The sequence below is a fragment of the Neoarius graeffei genome, chromosome 5, assembly GCF_027579695.1.
Source record: "Neoarius graeffei isolate fNeoGra1 chromosome 5, fNeoGra1.pri, whole genome shotgun sequence".
Taxonomy (NCBI): Eukaryota; Metazoa; Chordata; class Actinopteri; order Siluriformes; family Ariidae; genus Neoarius; species Neoarius graeffei.
Window position 1 is genome coordinate 27,134,677 of NC_083573.1, and position 15,443 is coordinate 27,150,119.

Sequence of the window (15,443 nt, forward strand, 5' to 3'; positions counted from 1 at the left end):
AGGGAACTAAATTTCACCAATTTTATGAAATTGAAAGGCCATCTAGCTTTAATGAGACCATCCCAGGAATGTATTATTTGGTCAAAACTGGGTTATGGAGATTTGGCCAACTTTGACAGGGCATGCAAAAGGCATGAGAAAAGCAAGGAATACTTAAGTTCATGTGCACTCTTAAGTTTACTTGGAAGAGTCAGAGTAGAACATGGCAGAATTCACATATAAATAACAACAAATTGACGAATGACAAATAACTGAACCATTTTATTACGTAGACCTAAAACTGAACTTCCCCTATTTCAAAGACTACCAGCCACCACTGGTAGGTACTAACCACTGCATACCGGGAACACCCCACAAAATGTGCCATTTTGGAGATGCTCAGACCCAGACATCTAGCCATCACAGTTTGGCCCTTGTCAAAATGGCTCAAATCCTTACGCTTGCCCATTTTTCCTGCTTCCAACACATCAACTTCAAGAACTGACTGATCTCTTGCTGCCTAATATATCCCACACCTTGATAGATGCCATTGTAATGAGATATCAGTGTTATTCACTTCACCTGTAAGCGGTCATAATGTAATGGCTGATTGGTGTAGAGACACATCAGGGACAGCTCAAATCTGTAATTGCTGGGAAAGGGCAAGTTGCACTGAAGGAGTGAATACTTAAACAGTTTAAGAATTTTTTTTATGTTCAAATAAATCTGAGGACATCTAAATACTTGATTTAATTTCATTTTTGTAAAGAGTGACTTCACAAGGAGTAGAAAATGCATCCTATTTGGATACGGTTAAAGTTTATGTTGCAGTAAAGCAAAAATCATGGGGGGTAGGGAAACAAAACAGAAATAGTAAGTACACAAATGTAGGGAGACTGATTGCTTGAGCATGTTCTACTTCTGTCTTTTCTTTGACCACATCATCTGCATTAGAGCTGTTTTCTTTTTCAGCAAATTTAGTGAAATCAATGGAACATTGTCTACAAGCTGGCAAATTTGCTGGGCAAACAAAACTAGCAATTATTGACTTTTCTCAAGAGAAAGTTGTACAAAACGGGGTGGAAGTGCCAGAGCAAATGCACTAAAGTGACGTCTTCGCACCCTGGTGACAGATTACACTCTTGTCCCATTCCTCTTTGCTCTTCTTTCATTACCCTGCCTCCTGGTGCTTGGGTGTTTGGATAACGATGACTGAAGTCATGGCCAGGGAAAAGGGATGAAAAGAGGAACAGAAGAGAGGAAAAGAGGGAGATTGAACAGAGAGCTGACATTTGACTTGGCTAAGATGGGATTTGCTCATATCTCATGAATAAATCGTCAGAAAACCACCAATGTTTGTGTGCCACTCTTTGCATGCAATAGTAAGAAAACATGAGTGATTTTTTTTACGTATCACAATGTTTATTTTCTTTCAGATTTTCACACATTCTCATAATTAACAAAATGCATTATATAACTCTCTATGTACAATTTTTACACAATTATTTACAGAGAAACAGAAACACACAGCTTGTCTTGTGAACTTGAAGAGGTCCACATATCCCTGCATCCATAAGTGTGTGTGTGTGTGTGTGTGTGTGTGTGTGTGTGTGTGTGTGTGTGCACAGTTGTACTGAGCTTTCTAAAGTCAGAGAAGACCAGCTCCTCCCTCTCTCACACACACACACACACACACACACACACACACACACACACTACAACTGCACATCCATGTGTAGATGTACATTTGTCAGTTTGCATGTATACAACAGATTTAGTGCCGGTCAAATTATATATAGTGCTTCATTACATAAACCACCTTGTCGGCTTTGATGCAAAAAAAAAAACAACCCACAGTAAACTTGGAAAAACACAAGCAACTGGCTACATTTCAGGTTGCACATACATGAAGACATGCACAAGTTTTTTCCTCGGCGGTCCAATAACAGGACATAGTTGAGAATACCAGCATATTTGCTAGTTCACGGATTTTGAGAACTATTTTTACATGTACTGTGTGTGTATATGACACTAATAAAAAAAAAAAAATCAGTTACACATTGGGTCCATTGAGATCTTCCAACTACTGCTTAAAGAAGCCCTCCAATCTGTGCTCTTTACACAGGGAAAGCTGTTCATTAATAATATTCCTCTTTAAAAACAAAGAGTATGTAGAGCAAATATAAAAAGATAAAAAATCCAAATATCAGTCACTCACACAAACACAAGCATGTCACTCAACAACTTAAACACCAGCACCCATGCTTCACATCATTTACCATAGAAAAACATCTGTGTATAAAATCCGTATCTGTATTTTCAGATCCAGCAACCGGCACTGGTAAAAAGTCTGTTCATCATCAAGTCCAAACGGACCCCTGAAGATGACGTTGGTCTCAGTGTAAGAGCAGGAGGAAGACAGGAGACGCGAGTGTGATGAAGAAGGAGACTGGTGTGATGTGAATGGCGGAGCTGCCTACGCTCTTCTGAACAACTGGACTCATAGCACCAGGATCATCTAAAACAGAGAGACAGCAGGCTGATGAGCATGTCATAGCTGTGTGACTTTGTGAAACCAGACACTAGAGTAAACCCGCAGAGCTGAATGGAGGGATGACGGATTGACGTTGCTTACCTGCTGGAAGCCTGTTGGATGGGTTGTGCACTCCTCCAGCACCCATTTGTCTGTGCTTTCCTCCCACCGTCTCCTCCTCTTTTTCTGCAATCTTCTTGTGGTTTTTGGAACCTAAGAGCAGCACCATTACAGAATACGTAAGAAAACTGTAATTAAACAGACGAGCTAAAAATAGCCATGTCTCTCGCTGGTGTCAGGTGCTGGCACATGCTAAACACATGTTCAATAAAAAAAAAAAAAAAGGCAGCGGTTACTGCTAGGAATGCTAATAATATATTTGGGACTTACCATGAGGTCCGACTACATTGACCTTTAGCCGCAGGCAGTCGCTCCCATGCTGGTGCAGAGGCTTGGCTGTGGACATGAACAGAAAAAGGGGAACGTACAGAAATGTTTAGAAATGCAATAAAGGACATATTTAGTGGCTGTAAAAAAAAAATAATTAAAAATAAAATTATGGAGACTTTCCAACCTAAATTCAACTTCAAAACAGCTGGTTCATAAGCATGTTTATGTAAAGCTCTCTCACTAGCCTAAATAAAGGAGCCAGACATGTCTGTGTCCCACAATGCATAAAGTTTAAGGTGGAAATGTATGCTAGTGTCAGACTAGTGCCTCAGCCTTGCTCTAGGGTGATCGTAACCCATTAAAACGCTTCGATACTTTATTTAAAAAAAATCCCTTAATAGGAAAATTACATGACTGACTTACAGTATATTCGTCACTCTTGGAACTACAGCCCTTTCTTTTTACTTTCACTTTAATTACTGAACAATTCATCATTATTACTGAATAATATCCTTGCAAAGAATATACAAGGTGAGAATGAACTTAAACGAGATTTTTGTCAGGTTTGTTCTTTAAAAAGATATCTATACCGCTTTAAACACTATGTTTCTTTCTCACAGTATACATTAACACCCCTATGTTACACTCTCAGAAAAAAGGTAGTAAATTCCAGTGTTCCTTGGGTGGTACCAAGTAGTACACCATTTATTAATGCTTTAAAGATACAGACGTGGTCCTTCATGTCCAAATATTCACCTTATATTACTGTTTCTAGATGGAAGACACATGTTTAAGGTACAGTTTGGTACCTTTGATCTAAAGGTGATGATACACTGGGCAACTTTTTGGGGAATGATGCTGAGCAATTGAGCGCCAACACTTTCCCATTGAGATCGGGCAACATAATTTCTATCAGAACGATTCTGATCATTTTGGGCAACTTTTAAAGATCATCCAATCAGAATGCTCACAGCGAATCACATGACCACCCGAGAGCTTCTCAAATTTTCAACAAAGATGGCGGCGTCTCAACAGCAGTGGAGCGAAGAAAGAGAGACAACTTGTATCTTTTTATGCCGGTACCCATGTGTGAACCCAAAGTGGTGACTTTACCTCATCAAATGCTTAGAAAACCAACAGAGATCTATTTTTATGTGCTCAGGTTGGAATTAAGACATTGATTTTTTTCAGCTAAGTGTAAACTGCTGTTAGCTAACCACCACTCCCCAGAGATTGAGTGGGATTTAGCTAACTAGTGGTGGTTTTTGCTAATATAGTTAGCTGAAAGTTCTTGCTAGCTATGGAGTTGTAACCTTAGCTCTCTTGCATCAAGTTAAAAATGATGGGAAGCGCGTGATTTTTTTTGTGAGTTGTAATAGAGATTGTCTAACTTATCATCTGATCTAAAAGTAACAAAAGTTGTGGTGTCTTTCTTCCCAGCAATAGATTTGCTCTTATCTGATTGGTTGTTGCCAATTGTCTGTTGCTCAAAAAGTTGCTCCGTGTATTATCACCTTAAGAGTGTATACTATTATCCCCTATGTTATCTTTGTGTACACTTCCTACAGCTTGTTTGCATTTGGTGTGACACTCACAGATGTAGTAGTAGCTCTCTCCTTGGCGGAACTCCTTGCCCAGTGTGAAAGGTGTGAAGCGTTGGAACTTTTCGGAGAACTTCTCAGGTGCATGGGCGGCGAAGGGCCTGGAGCACTCCCAACGCAGTTGATCAAATGAGTGCGGCTTGCACACCTCGTAGTCCTCCAAGTCCACCATGTAAAGGACGTAGCGCTCAGCCAGCTGGGACGGGATCTCGCCACGCTTGTAGTGCGGGCAGATGATGTCCAGGTAGTCATTGATGTGCACCTGAACAGTGTAGTCATCACCTATGAAGCTGGAGAGAAGGAAATAAAAAGACGATTGATTACGATCTTAATGTTGGTGTTGGATTAGAGAGAAATATGTGTTAATGCAGAATTTTCAGGTCGAGGGCAGAGAAAAGGAACACTCCCCAAAGAGGCAAGCGTCAATCCAAAGCAAAACAGGGGCTGATAGGTGTTGTAAGATCGTCTACCCTTTGCCTTGTCCTAGTTGTTTATCCAAGGACATAAACACATTTTTTATGACCTCACTTCACCTCCTCCACACCCTCTGTGTCTCTTCTATCGTGTGTGTTATGTGAAGAATTTGTTTTGCATGATGAAGTAAGACATGGACAGTCTGGGTCCAAATATCTTACTTTTCCTTGCTAACTTTTTTTTTAAAAATCTCCTTATCATGCAATGTTTATAATTATACTGTACAACATTGTACTTTTGCACATGTTACTGCTCGTCGTGACCCGTGTCCTGCCATCTTTCCTTCGTTTATCAAAATGGAGATGCCTCAGGAGACGTCCAGACTCCGTCTGTTTCCCTAGCCATCCCACTCGGTGTGTTTACGGCTTTCTGTCTGTGCCTGTCTCGGTCATTCCCATGTTTTCCTGTCTTCTCTTCTGCCACAAATAGATTGTGTATTTTAATCATTGTGGTGTAGATTTTACCAGATGAACACCTGAAATTTCTGTTCTTTCTGCCAGTTTTTTTTTTTTAAATCTACGCCACTGACAAGCATAAGGGATTCAAATCCTGTGGCAAAAGCAGCACTCAAGAATGATTTACACTGATTGCAGATTTGGATTTGACTAAGTGTGTAATTTTTTTCCTAAACGCACCCCTCTCCTGCAGCGACTACAAGGCCTGGTTGCGCGGCAACGTTTAGATCCTGCTGTCTAACGAGATGCCTGATTGGCTGCTTCTACCCGGCCGTGTTACTATGCTATAAACTTCGCTCGCAGATTTGCATTTTACAAAGCCCTGGTCTTTAAGCAGTTCATAACTGACATGCAAGCTTGTGTGTGTGTGTGTGTGTGTGTGTGTGTGTGTGTGTGTGTGTGTGTGTGTGTGTGTGTTGCCATCAAAGCAAAGGCTGTCTTTTCTACCCTCACACTTTCTCTTGTGTTGTTGTTGTTCTTGGGGCCCCTGGGTGAGTTTCAGACAGACACACTGACTCCTGCACCTCAGCCACATGCTCACACACACACACCTCCATCTCACACCACTGTTATTCTCTGTTAGAATTAGCAGATCTGTCAAAACAGCCTCACAGTACAGCGTAAACACACACACACTGCTCTTGTTAGCACAGGCTGCTGCTGGGATTAGGGCCCATCTCGCCTAGCTTGTAATCAAAGTTAAGTTCAAACGGCGTGGTGTATATACTGCTAAGCCTGTAGACTTTTCACCGTGTGGGAAAATGCCACTTTGCGTCGTCTGTTTTGTGGCACTGCACACAAACGTCTGAGAATAATTAGTATCCGGCTAATCCAGAAAGTCAGACCAGCACTCGCTCTTGAACCAGAGAAACTCTCTTAATCACCCTGACAGATGTTCTTCAATCAGCTTCCATTCCATGGCTTTAAACATGTCATACCAGAACATTTTGCTGAACAGAACTTGTACACTAGCTGGCTAGCAAAGTTAACAAATCTGAATGATTAGTGTTAAGAATTATTTCGAAACACACCAGTCTCCTGTCATTCAATTCCGGTGATCTGAAATGAGCTAGCAAGCTAGCTAACTGCTAGTAAGTTACCTCACTTTCAGTATTAAAGTCTCGGATTTTGTCCAGACATACTATGTTTTTAGATATTTTTAATTATTTTTTTTTAAATTATTGTAGCCAGACTTGTCAAAAATTCAAGATTCAAGATGTTTATTTGTCATATACACAATATGAGACACAGTGGTTTATTACTGGGTAATGAAATTCTTATTTTTCAACTACCCGACCAAAACTATGCTTACTAATGTAAAAAGAAATATATATTGCATATGCACTTTATATTTCATATTTTATATATATTTCTTTTTATATTAGTAAGCATAGTTTTGGTCGGGTAGTTGAAAAATAAGAATTTCATTACCCAATAATAAACCACTGTGTCTGTTATTGTGTATATGACAAATAAACATCTTGAGTTTGACAAGTCTGGCTACAATAATTAAAAAAAAAAAATCTAAAAACATAGTATGTCTGGACAAAATCCGAGACTTTAATACTGAAAGTGAGGTAACTTACTAGCAGTTAGCTAGCTTGCAAGCTCATTTCAGATCACAGGAATTGAATGACAGGAGACTGGTGTGTTTCCGAGTCACTTTTTTACATGTGTAATCAAAATTTCTGGTGATTTTATGAGCTGTGGAGACATTCCTGCCTCATATTTAGTCACTTCTTAAAGCTAGATGGCCTTTCAATTTCATAAAATCGGTGAAATTTAGTTCCCTCTGAAATTTGGTCATTGTGATATGTTTGTTTCTGCAATATCTCAAAAAAAAAAAAAAAAAAAAAACACAGGCCATTCTGTGGCTGGGAAGTTATTTAATTTGAGGGGATTCCCTAGCAAATAATATGCAGGAAATTGTTTGCTTTGTGCAGTCAAGCAGACATAGGAAGTCCATGTGTGCATGCGCAGGTTTACCTGCTTCTTCTTCTTTTGGGTTTAACGGCAGCTGGCATCCAGTGTTTACTGCCATCTACAGGTTTACCTTGACCATGCACTGTCAGTTACATCATTCTGTCGCTAAATGAACAGCTGATCACACCGAGGTGCTCGCTGACCGCCGATATTTATTAGTTTGGTCCTGCATTTATTTTCCATTGAAACACATCTTTTCTTCTTGCTTTCCGTAACTGTAGTCAGTCTTTCACGTTTCATTTGCACACTCACGTTCTCCATTTTTATCTCCTGTTTCAAATTTGTATCCCACAATGCCTTGCACGAACGGGGAAAGCCCACCACGTGATGCATGATGTAGTATCTTGAATTGGGTCGTGGTGAAGCAAGAAAAAAAAATAGCAGAGAATTTAGAGCCACAATAGCTATTGAATTCGAATCACAGATTTCCAATTTTATTAGTAAAAATTCAATAAATAAAATTGGAAGTCTGTGATTCGAATTCAGTAGCTTTCAGTCCACTAAACATAAATAATTGGGTGTCAGGGAAAATTATTTTTATGACTTACACTTGAAAAATCTGAAAGTTAGTCTACCTTTAAGTATAAAATATATTAACATGTATATCGTTCTACATATGGTATTTCTAATGGTTTAAAATAGCACGGTCATTTGAATAATCTCCCTCTCATTTTCTCTCCCTCATCCCCTACTCCTTTTCTTTGAAGCAGAGTTGATTAGGAGCTGTTTGCAATGTGGTTCTCTAAAAAAGAGGAGTCTAAACGAGGCATCATTAACACACGAGGTTTTGCCGACTGAAGTGTCAGTGCTCGGTGAAGTTCATGATGTCTAGAGTAAATAAATGTGTATTACTAAAAAAGTGTGTGTTTAATATATCCGCCTTGATCCAAGGCCTAACAATCACACAAACATTTTTTGTTGCCCCCCACCCCCCAGCCACAACACTTCAAACGCTCGCTCCACTTGTGCAGCCGGCCCGTGCTCTTGTTCCCGTGTGATAGTTAGCACACTGAGGTACTGGCTAAGAGAAAGATGTTGGTGTAAAATGAAGTGAAGATCAAGCTGCTTCACTCGGTTTCCCTCATCTATCTTTCCTCTCTTCCCTCTGTTAACTCTGTGTTACTCTGAGTCTGTACAGATGCAGGGCCTCAGGCTCATAGTCGCTTAGTAGAGAACACAATGTATGTCTGTGTGTGTGTGTGAGTGAGTGCGAAAGTGAAGAACGTATATCAGGATGTGCACGATGCAAGTTCAGCGTTTGGCCCAAATTATTACTATTATTTTTCTTTCTCCCTCTGGAATGTCTCAAGCTGCCGAACTGTCAAGCAGGTCAGCAGAGTCAGAGTGCAGGGTCAGACATTTCACACACACTGTTGGAGTCAGCACGACACACACACACACACACACACACACACACACACACACTACACAACATGTTCAGACAGTCAGCACTGAACACATGCCCTTCACACCAACTGCACTATAATGGCTGTCAGTACTTCACACACACACACCTGTGTGCTCAGTTCCTCCAAAACCTTACCGAGTTGGGGGGGCAGCATGTCGTGACAAGCATTTTGATTCTATTTTGGAGTTTTGTTCTTAAATTGCTGGGTAATAAAACCAGTCTATCCACACACACACACACACACACTTCCTGTAACAGCTCTATTACCAGTGGAAATTTGGAGGGAAATCCCATACAACTGGATGAACTCGGATGCAGCCTGCCAGTTGCTTGGAAATATTACAACATGATATTGATAACATGACAAACTTTTCCACAAGACACTCGACTTACTGTCAATAGTTGTATAAGACCGACTGACTCCACTGTTACTCATTAATTTGTCTGATTTATTTCATGTATTCCTTTCTTTTTTTTTGGGGGGGGGAGGGGTACATTTAAACAAATACATCTGAAACCATTGCACCATCCAATTCCCTATTAAATTTCATACAGTTACTGTATATAGCAGGGACTTTATTGGTGCCAATGGAGATCATGATGCGCATCACATGTCGCAGAAATGTCTTCAAGTACAGCTATGCTCTTGTATTTCTACTGTATTGCCCAAGACTGATGCTAATAAGCAGCAGATTCTCTGTCTATCGATCATGGCAGTAATTAGTCCAGCCACAGAGGACCAGGCCGGAATGCTAAGCGGCTCATCAGCCATTCCCAAGTGGAAGTATTACATCGAGCCCATGGATTGCGTAGCTGCTGTTTGCTCGTTTCTCTAATACAACCCCACACAGAAAGAGAGAGAGTGTTTGAGTGTGTGTGTGTTAGAGAATGAAATCTTAATCAACTCAACGATGTGACTTCTTGCAGCTACTAAACGTTTTCACCAGCCACCTCTTTAAAAACTCATTGGAGATGACTCGTCCTTTTTCTCAGCCTCCCAATTCCATCTCATCCATCACTGTCCTCAATTCTCCTCCCCTTCTTTGTCCATCTTTTATTTCTCTGTCTTTGGCCCATCCCCCTCTCCCTCAGTCTCCCTCCCTTTTCTCTTTAAGATCACATAATAAACCTCTTCATTGGGACTAATTTTGAAGCGAATCGCCTCTTTCTTTCTGTCTGACCCCTCACCTCTCTACCCATCCCCCTTGTCCCTCATCCCTCTTTCTCCATCTTTGTTTTTTAATGCCTTCTCCCTGTCTCTTTCCCTTTTAAGCAGATGCTAATTGCTAGCTGGTAGGACATCTTTTGAATCTGTAGCTCATGAAACGAGTCATCTGACTACACTGTTAACAGGACATGGAATTTGTCTTTATTAATTCGTGTCTGGGCTGAAAACTATCAGACATCCAGACTCACTTTGAATGCTCCCTAGGTGGCAACGGTGAGCTAGCCGTGACACTAAAGCTGGATGTGAAGTAATCCAATCAGGCTAGACGACGGAGCAGACGCTAATTAAAACACCCGGGCCTCGTGTGTAAACAACCCCTGGCAGATCGTGCACGCTATGCTATGACAAGTGTCGTGCACCAGAGTGCAAACAGTGTGCATGCTATGAGAACAATACCTTTCAGAGTACTACAAAAGCAGTGACAGGAAAAGTTGACTCTTTAGTGTGGTGAGAATCCAAACACTAATCAGCGTGGGAGACAGAGGACGGAGATGGTGTAGAAAAACACTACGGAGTGCAGGAAGGGAACAGAGGAGCGACTGTGAGAATGGGGACGTGAAGAAGAAATCAGAGGCAAAGGAGGAAGTCTGGGAGGGAGATAAGACTGAGAGGTGGGGAGTCGGGCTGAATTAAGGAAAACATAAGAAGAGAACAGAATGGGGTGAAAAACAACTTAAAATCAGATATCTACTCATATTACGGTGAGCGGACATTACAGGAATTACTACATCATTACTTTAGTAGTCACTCTAGGACTGTGATTTCTTTCGTTCAAACATAGAAATTAAAGACACAACCCAATCCAATACTGAATGCAGTAATGTCATATATAAAAGGTCATGACTGTTGATTCCTTTTTAGATAAAATTTTACAGGAACACTGACTGAGAAGGGATTTTGGATATAACTGGCCTCATGATTTTGGTGTGAATGTATTTCGTCTGTCTGGATTACAAACCCGCACCTGTAATCTGAGCCTCAACTCTGCCCTTACAGCGGATTACAGTCCTCCATATGCATGCAGCTGTGCTTATGTCTGGACGTGATTCAAGCAGAACCGTCCTTAGAAAATACAGACGATGCTATTCAGAACAAGATAAGAACGTTTACACGAGCAAGCATCTAAACAGCTACTTCAAAGCTACTTTTGCTGAAGAAACGCTGCCTTCCAACCTCTCGACACCAGTAGAGACCTATAAAAATCAATAGTCAATAAACTGCAATGAGAGACCTACAGCCGAAAACAACAGACAGGCTGCAATAAAATGCCGCTGTAGGAGGTGTAGGTTTTGTTTGAGTAGTGAACTACTCCACTGGAAGGACTTTGCTTGGCTATTTACAGGAAAAACAGGGAGATGAGTGGATCTGAAGGATGGCATGAGCTAGGGAGTGGAGATAGAGAGTAGGACGGATAGGTACCGGGAAAAAGGAGTGGAGGTATAGAGAGAGAGCGAGAGAGAGAGAAAGATGGGAAAATGTCCAGAGGATGAGCGGACAGCTGATGGTCAAGTATAGCAGTGCATCTGCTGCCAGTGCTCTCAGTTACTAAATATACCCAAATCAGACATTCCACATGTGTGTGTGTGTGTGTGTGTGTGTGTGTGTGTGTGTGTGCGTGCGCGAGAGAGAGAGAGAGAGAGTGAGTGAGACTGGTATATCAGCCGGAACCTCAAAGCCAATCCATCAAAAATCTTAAAAAAAAAAAAAACACTCACTGTCCTAACCCAGTGACTTTAGCTCTAGATGTTACTAACTTCATTAAATGTTTTCCCCCCTTTAGTACACAAACATATATTTCACCCTTACAAGCTGAGGCATGCCATCACTGCTGGAACAGACACTCATAAACAAGTTCACGTAACCCAGACAGGGTGTAGAGACATCACACCTGACAGGCCCGTCACCCTGGGCATACACACGCCAAACCAGAGAGGCAGCTTTCCAAAGATGCACGCAAGGGATTAAATTGTTACCATCCGCACTCCATCATAAACAGCTACACACACGCCACTCACACACACCCAGGAGCAACCGGTGTGTTTCACGCCCAAATGTGTGTTTGTTTTTGTGAACAACTCTGCCAGGTTCTTGGATCTCACACACACACACACACACACACACACACACACACACGAGTAGGCTGCTCGTCAACTAGGGCCATCCATTAGGGACTAATCCACTCAGCAACTGATTAATTCAGGGTTACAGAGTGATTCATCACTGTATTGGGGAAAATTCACAGAAACACTAATCTGTGACTGCATTAGCAGAAATTAATTGGAAAATAGTAAGGAAATGCGGCAGCACGGTGGTGTAGTGGTTAGTGCTGTCGCCTCACAGCAAGAAGGTCCTGGGTTCGAGCCCCGTGGCCGGCGAGGGCCTTTCTGTGCGGAGTTTGCATGTTCTCCCCGTGTCTGTGTGGGTTTCCTCCGGGTGCTCCGGTTTCCCCCACAGTCCAAAGACATGCAGCTTAGGTTAACTGGCGACTCTAAATTGACCGTAGGTGTGAATGTGAGTGTGAATGGTTGTCTGTGTCTATGTGTCAGCCCTGTGATGACCTGGCGACTTGTCCAGGGTGTACCCCGCCTTTCGCCCATAGTCAGCTGGGATAGGCTCCAGCTTGCCTACGACCCTGTAGAAGGATAAAGCAGCTAGAGATAATGAGATGAGTAAGGAAATGCACGTGAAAAGAGAAGATTAAATGCAATTGATGAGACAACACAGCATTTCCTCCCTTAAAGTGAGGATGAGAGAAGATTGAGAGCCTTTACAGAAAAAGCGCAGTATAAATAGCAAGTCGCCTACCTGATTATCAGCATTATGTTCATTATAAGCGTGTTGTGTGCTGTTTACAAGTAGGACGGCAGCTTGCACACTACAGCCTACAACTTATGAGTATATTTTAAGGCTGTCTAAATGTAGTAGTGGTCAGAAGACATTGCCTCATGTTATATATGAATTTCTTATCTCTGTTATGTAAGTGAAATGCAGATTATGCCAGGATTTGAAAAACTGGACCATAGATAAGCTGCTGCCATACAATTTTTGATCCTTTCCAAATCCTCTCTCATTCAAATACATATGATATAATCAGTTCTCTTCACTTATTCTGCTAATCCTCAGCATCCCAGACGAACTTCTCTGTTCCCCACATACTCTTCTGGACATGCTGAAAGAGATAAGCTTCAACCACGCATCTCCCTCCCGCACCCAGCTGTTGTGCGCTCTCTCTCTCTCTCTGCTCCACACTGACTGATGGTGAGTCAGACCGGGCCGAGTCGGATCAAAGCAGGAACAGGTAGTTCGAAAGTTACGCAATCCTGTTAACAGTGACACACTACGTACATACATTATCATGTGACTGACTAACGTCGCACCCTGAGACTAGATTACAACACCACCCCAAAAATTTTCCAAGGATTGTTTTTCAAGTGTTGGAATTTTAATTGACACTTGTTTACAACTATAAGCAGGACTATTACAGATAACACACGAAATGACAACTGATTCTTCATTATCACTGAATTGATCTAGAATAGTTCTGGTAAAGTACACAAGAAATCACAAAAGCTTTTTATGATGAAACATGTGACTGCTGGCTCACCAGCATGGAAGACATATTCCTCAGCACCTCTATTAAGACTTAAAACCCCAGACACTAAAAGGCTATAAGATTCCACAATTCTGTCTTCAGGTTTTGTCATAAAAGCTCGATACAATCACCTTGAATGCACGGTCTCGTATCGATCCCCGTAAAGTGCCTGTTTGTCACTGCAACCTTTCTATGCAGAGTGAAATGAGAACACAATCAATTACACAAACTACTTTAAAGCCCTATTTCTGCGTACACACACACACACACACACAATCGACTGTGCTGAATTAACACCTTGTGTGCTTACATAATTCCAGATGGACATGTAGGGACTTGGTAAAGGTTAATTTAACCTTCAGGGAATTTGCAGTGTAGATTTGAGCTTCGTTCCCATTCTAATTGCACCAGCTGTGTTATGTGCTTTCTTGCCCCTGGTAACACACCGTAACATAAGACTTCCCTTAAAATTAGTAGCCTACTACAGACATACCTACTGTCTAGTTTGCTTGTGGCCGTCTATTTATTGCTCTGGACATGTGTGTGTCCTACAGAAGTGTGTGATTGTATTGAATTTGATTTCTCTTACTCTAGTGTGTGTGTCCTACAGAAGTGTGTGATTGTATTGAATCTGATTTCTCTTACTCTTGTGTGTGTGTGCGCACGTGATGTTGTGAGGTTTGGGATTTATATCTAGTTCCAAGCTTTAAACTACACTAAATGGACTGTAATTACTTCAGGCCCCCCCCACACACACACACACACACACGAGTAAGAGAAATCATATTACACACAATCACACACTTCTGTAGGACACACGCATACACTAGAGTAAGAGAAATCATATCAATCACACACTTTTGTAGGACACACACACACACACACACACACACACACACACACACACAAGAGTAAGAGAAGAGAAATCATATTACACACAATCACACACTTCTGTAGGACATAAACAGACGAGTATGGTGATGAAAATGAAATGCTTTATTCTCACTCTTACATACTGGAGCGAGCAGATAGATAGATAGATAGATAGATAGATAGATAGATAGATAGATAGATAGATAGATAAGGTTTGTGTTTGTAAACAAACCCACAACCCTTCCACTATTAAAGCTTGCATGCCAAAAGTGGCATCGCTCGTGCCCCGCTTATTTACAGCGCGCGCGGGCAACAAGATAAGAAATCCTGTTTTAATTCCAGTTTCAGTGCCGACATTCACACATGCAATCAAGCACACTCGTGCAAAAAGACACGCAGTAGCTCCAGTCAGAATGTGCAGCTGTGTGTAGACTGAATAAATAAATCAAAGCACAGTAAGAGAGAATAAGGTGACTCACTTTGAGTTGGTGCTGTTCCAGTAGACGCTGTGGCGCTCCGCGGAGACGCACCAGGCGCTCAGCAGCGCGCACAACATCCACACTAAATCCATGGGTCAGTCTGAAACAGAGTTGGTCTTGAAAAGGGAAATAAAAGCAAAATGGCAACCTTGGCAGAGAAAACTGTACTGTACTGTAGAGAGTTGTAAGAGTAAACCACAAGACTAATCAGAGCACTGAATAAACACGCTGCGGCGCGTGCGGCCAGTTTTAATATAAGTCCACGCCTCTTGATGTAGGTCGACCAATAGCAAGGATGGAGTACACTTTAGGTCACGCCCACATGTAGTGTTTTTTTTTTTGTAGTCAGCTCTCAGTTTCGATGAATAAATGACTAGGCTCGAGGCTCTAATGGTTCGAGTTAAAAAACAAAACAAAAAACACTCAAAGCCGTTTCAAATAAACACCT

The 15,443-nt window shown here is 41.5% G+C and overlaps 1 protein-coding gene across 1 annotated transcript; it reads right to left on the minus strand.

Moving 5' to 3' along the window:
* Positions 1 to 1,379: 1,379 nt before the first annotated feature.
* Positions 1,380 to 15,226, minus strand: efna1b (ephrin-A1b). Its single transcript, XM_060921455.1, has 5 exons — positions 14,996 to 15,226; positions 4,498 to 4,793; positions 2,903 to 2,968; positions 2,615 to 2,725; positions 1,380 to 2,497 (listed from the first exon to the last, which is right to left on the minus strand). Exons 1-5 carry the CDS (start codon positions 15,085 to 15,087, stop codon positions 2,376 to 2,378), a joined length of 687 nt encoding a protein of 228 aa, XP_060777438.1. The 5' UTR covers positions 15,088 to 15,226; the 3' UTR covers positions 1,380 to 2,375.
* Positions 15,227 to 15,443: the final 217 nt, after the last annotated feature.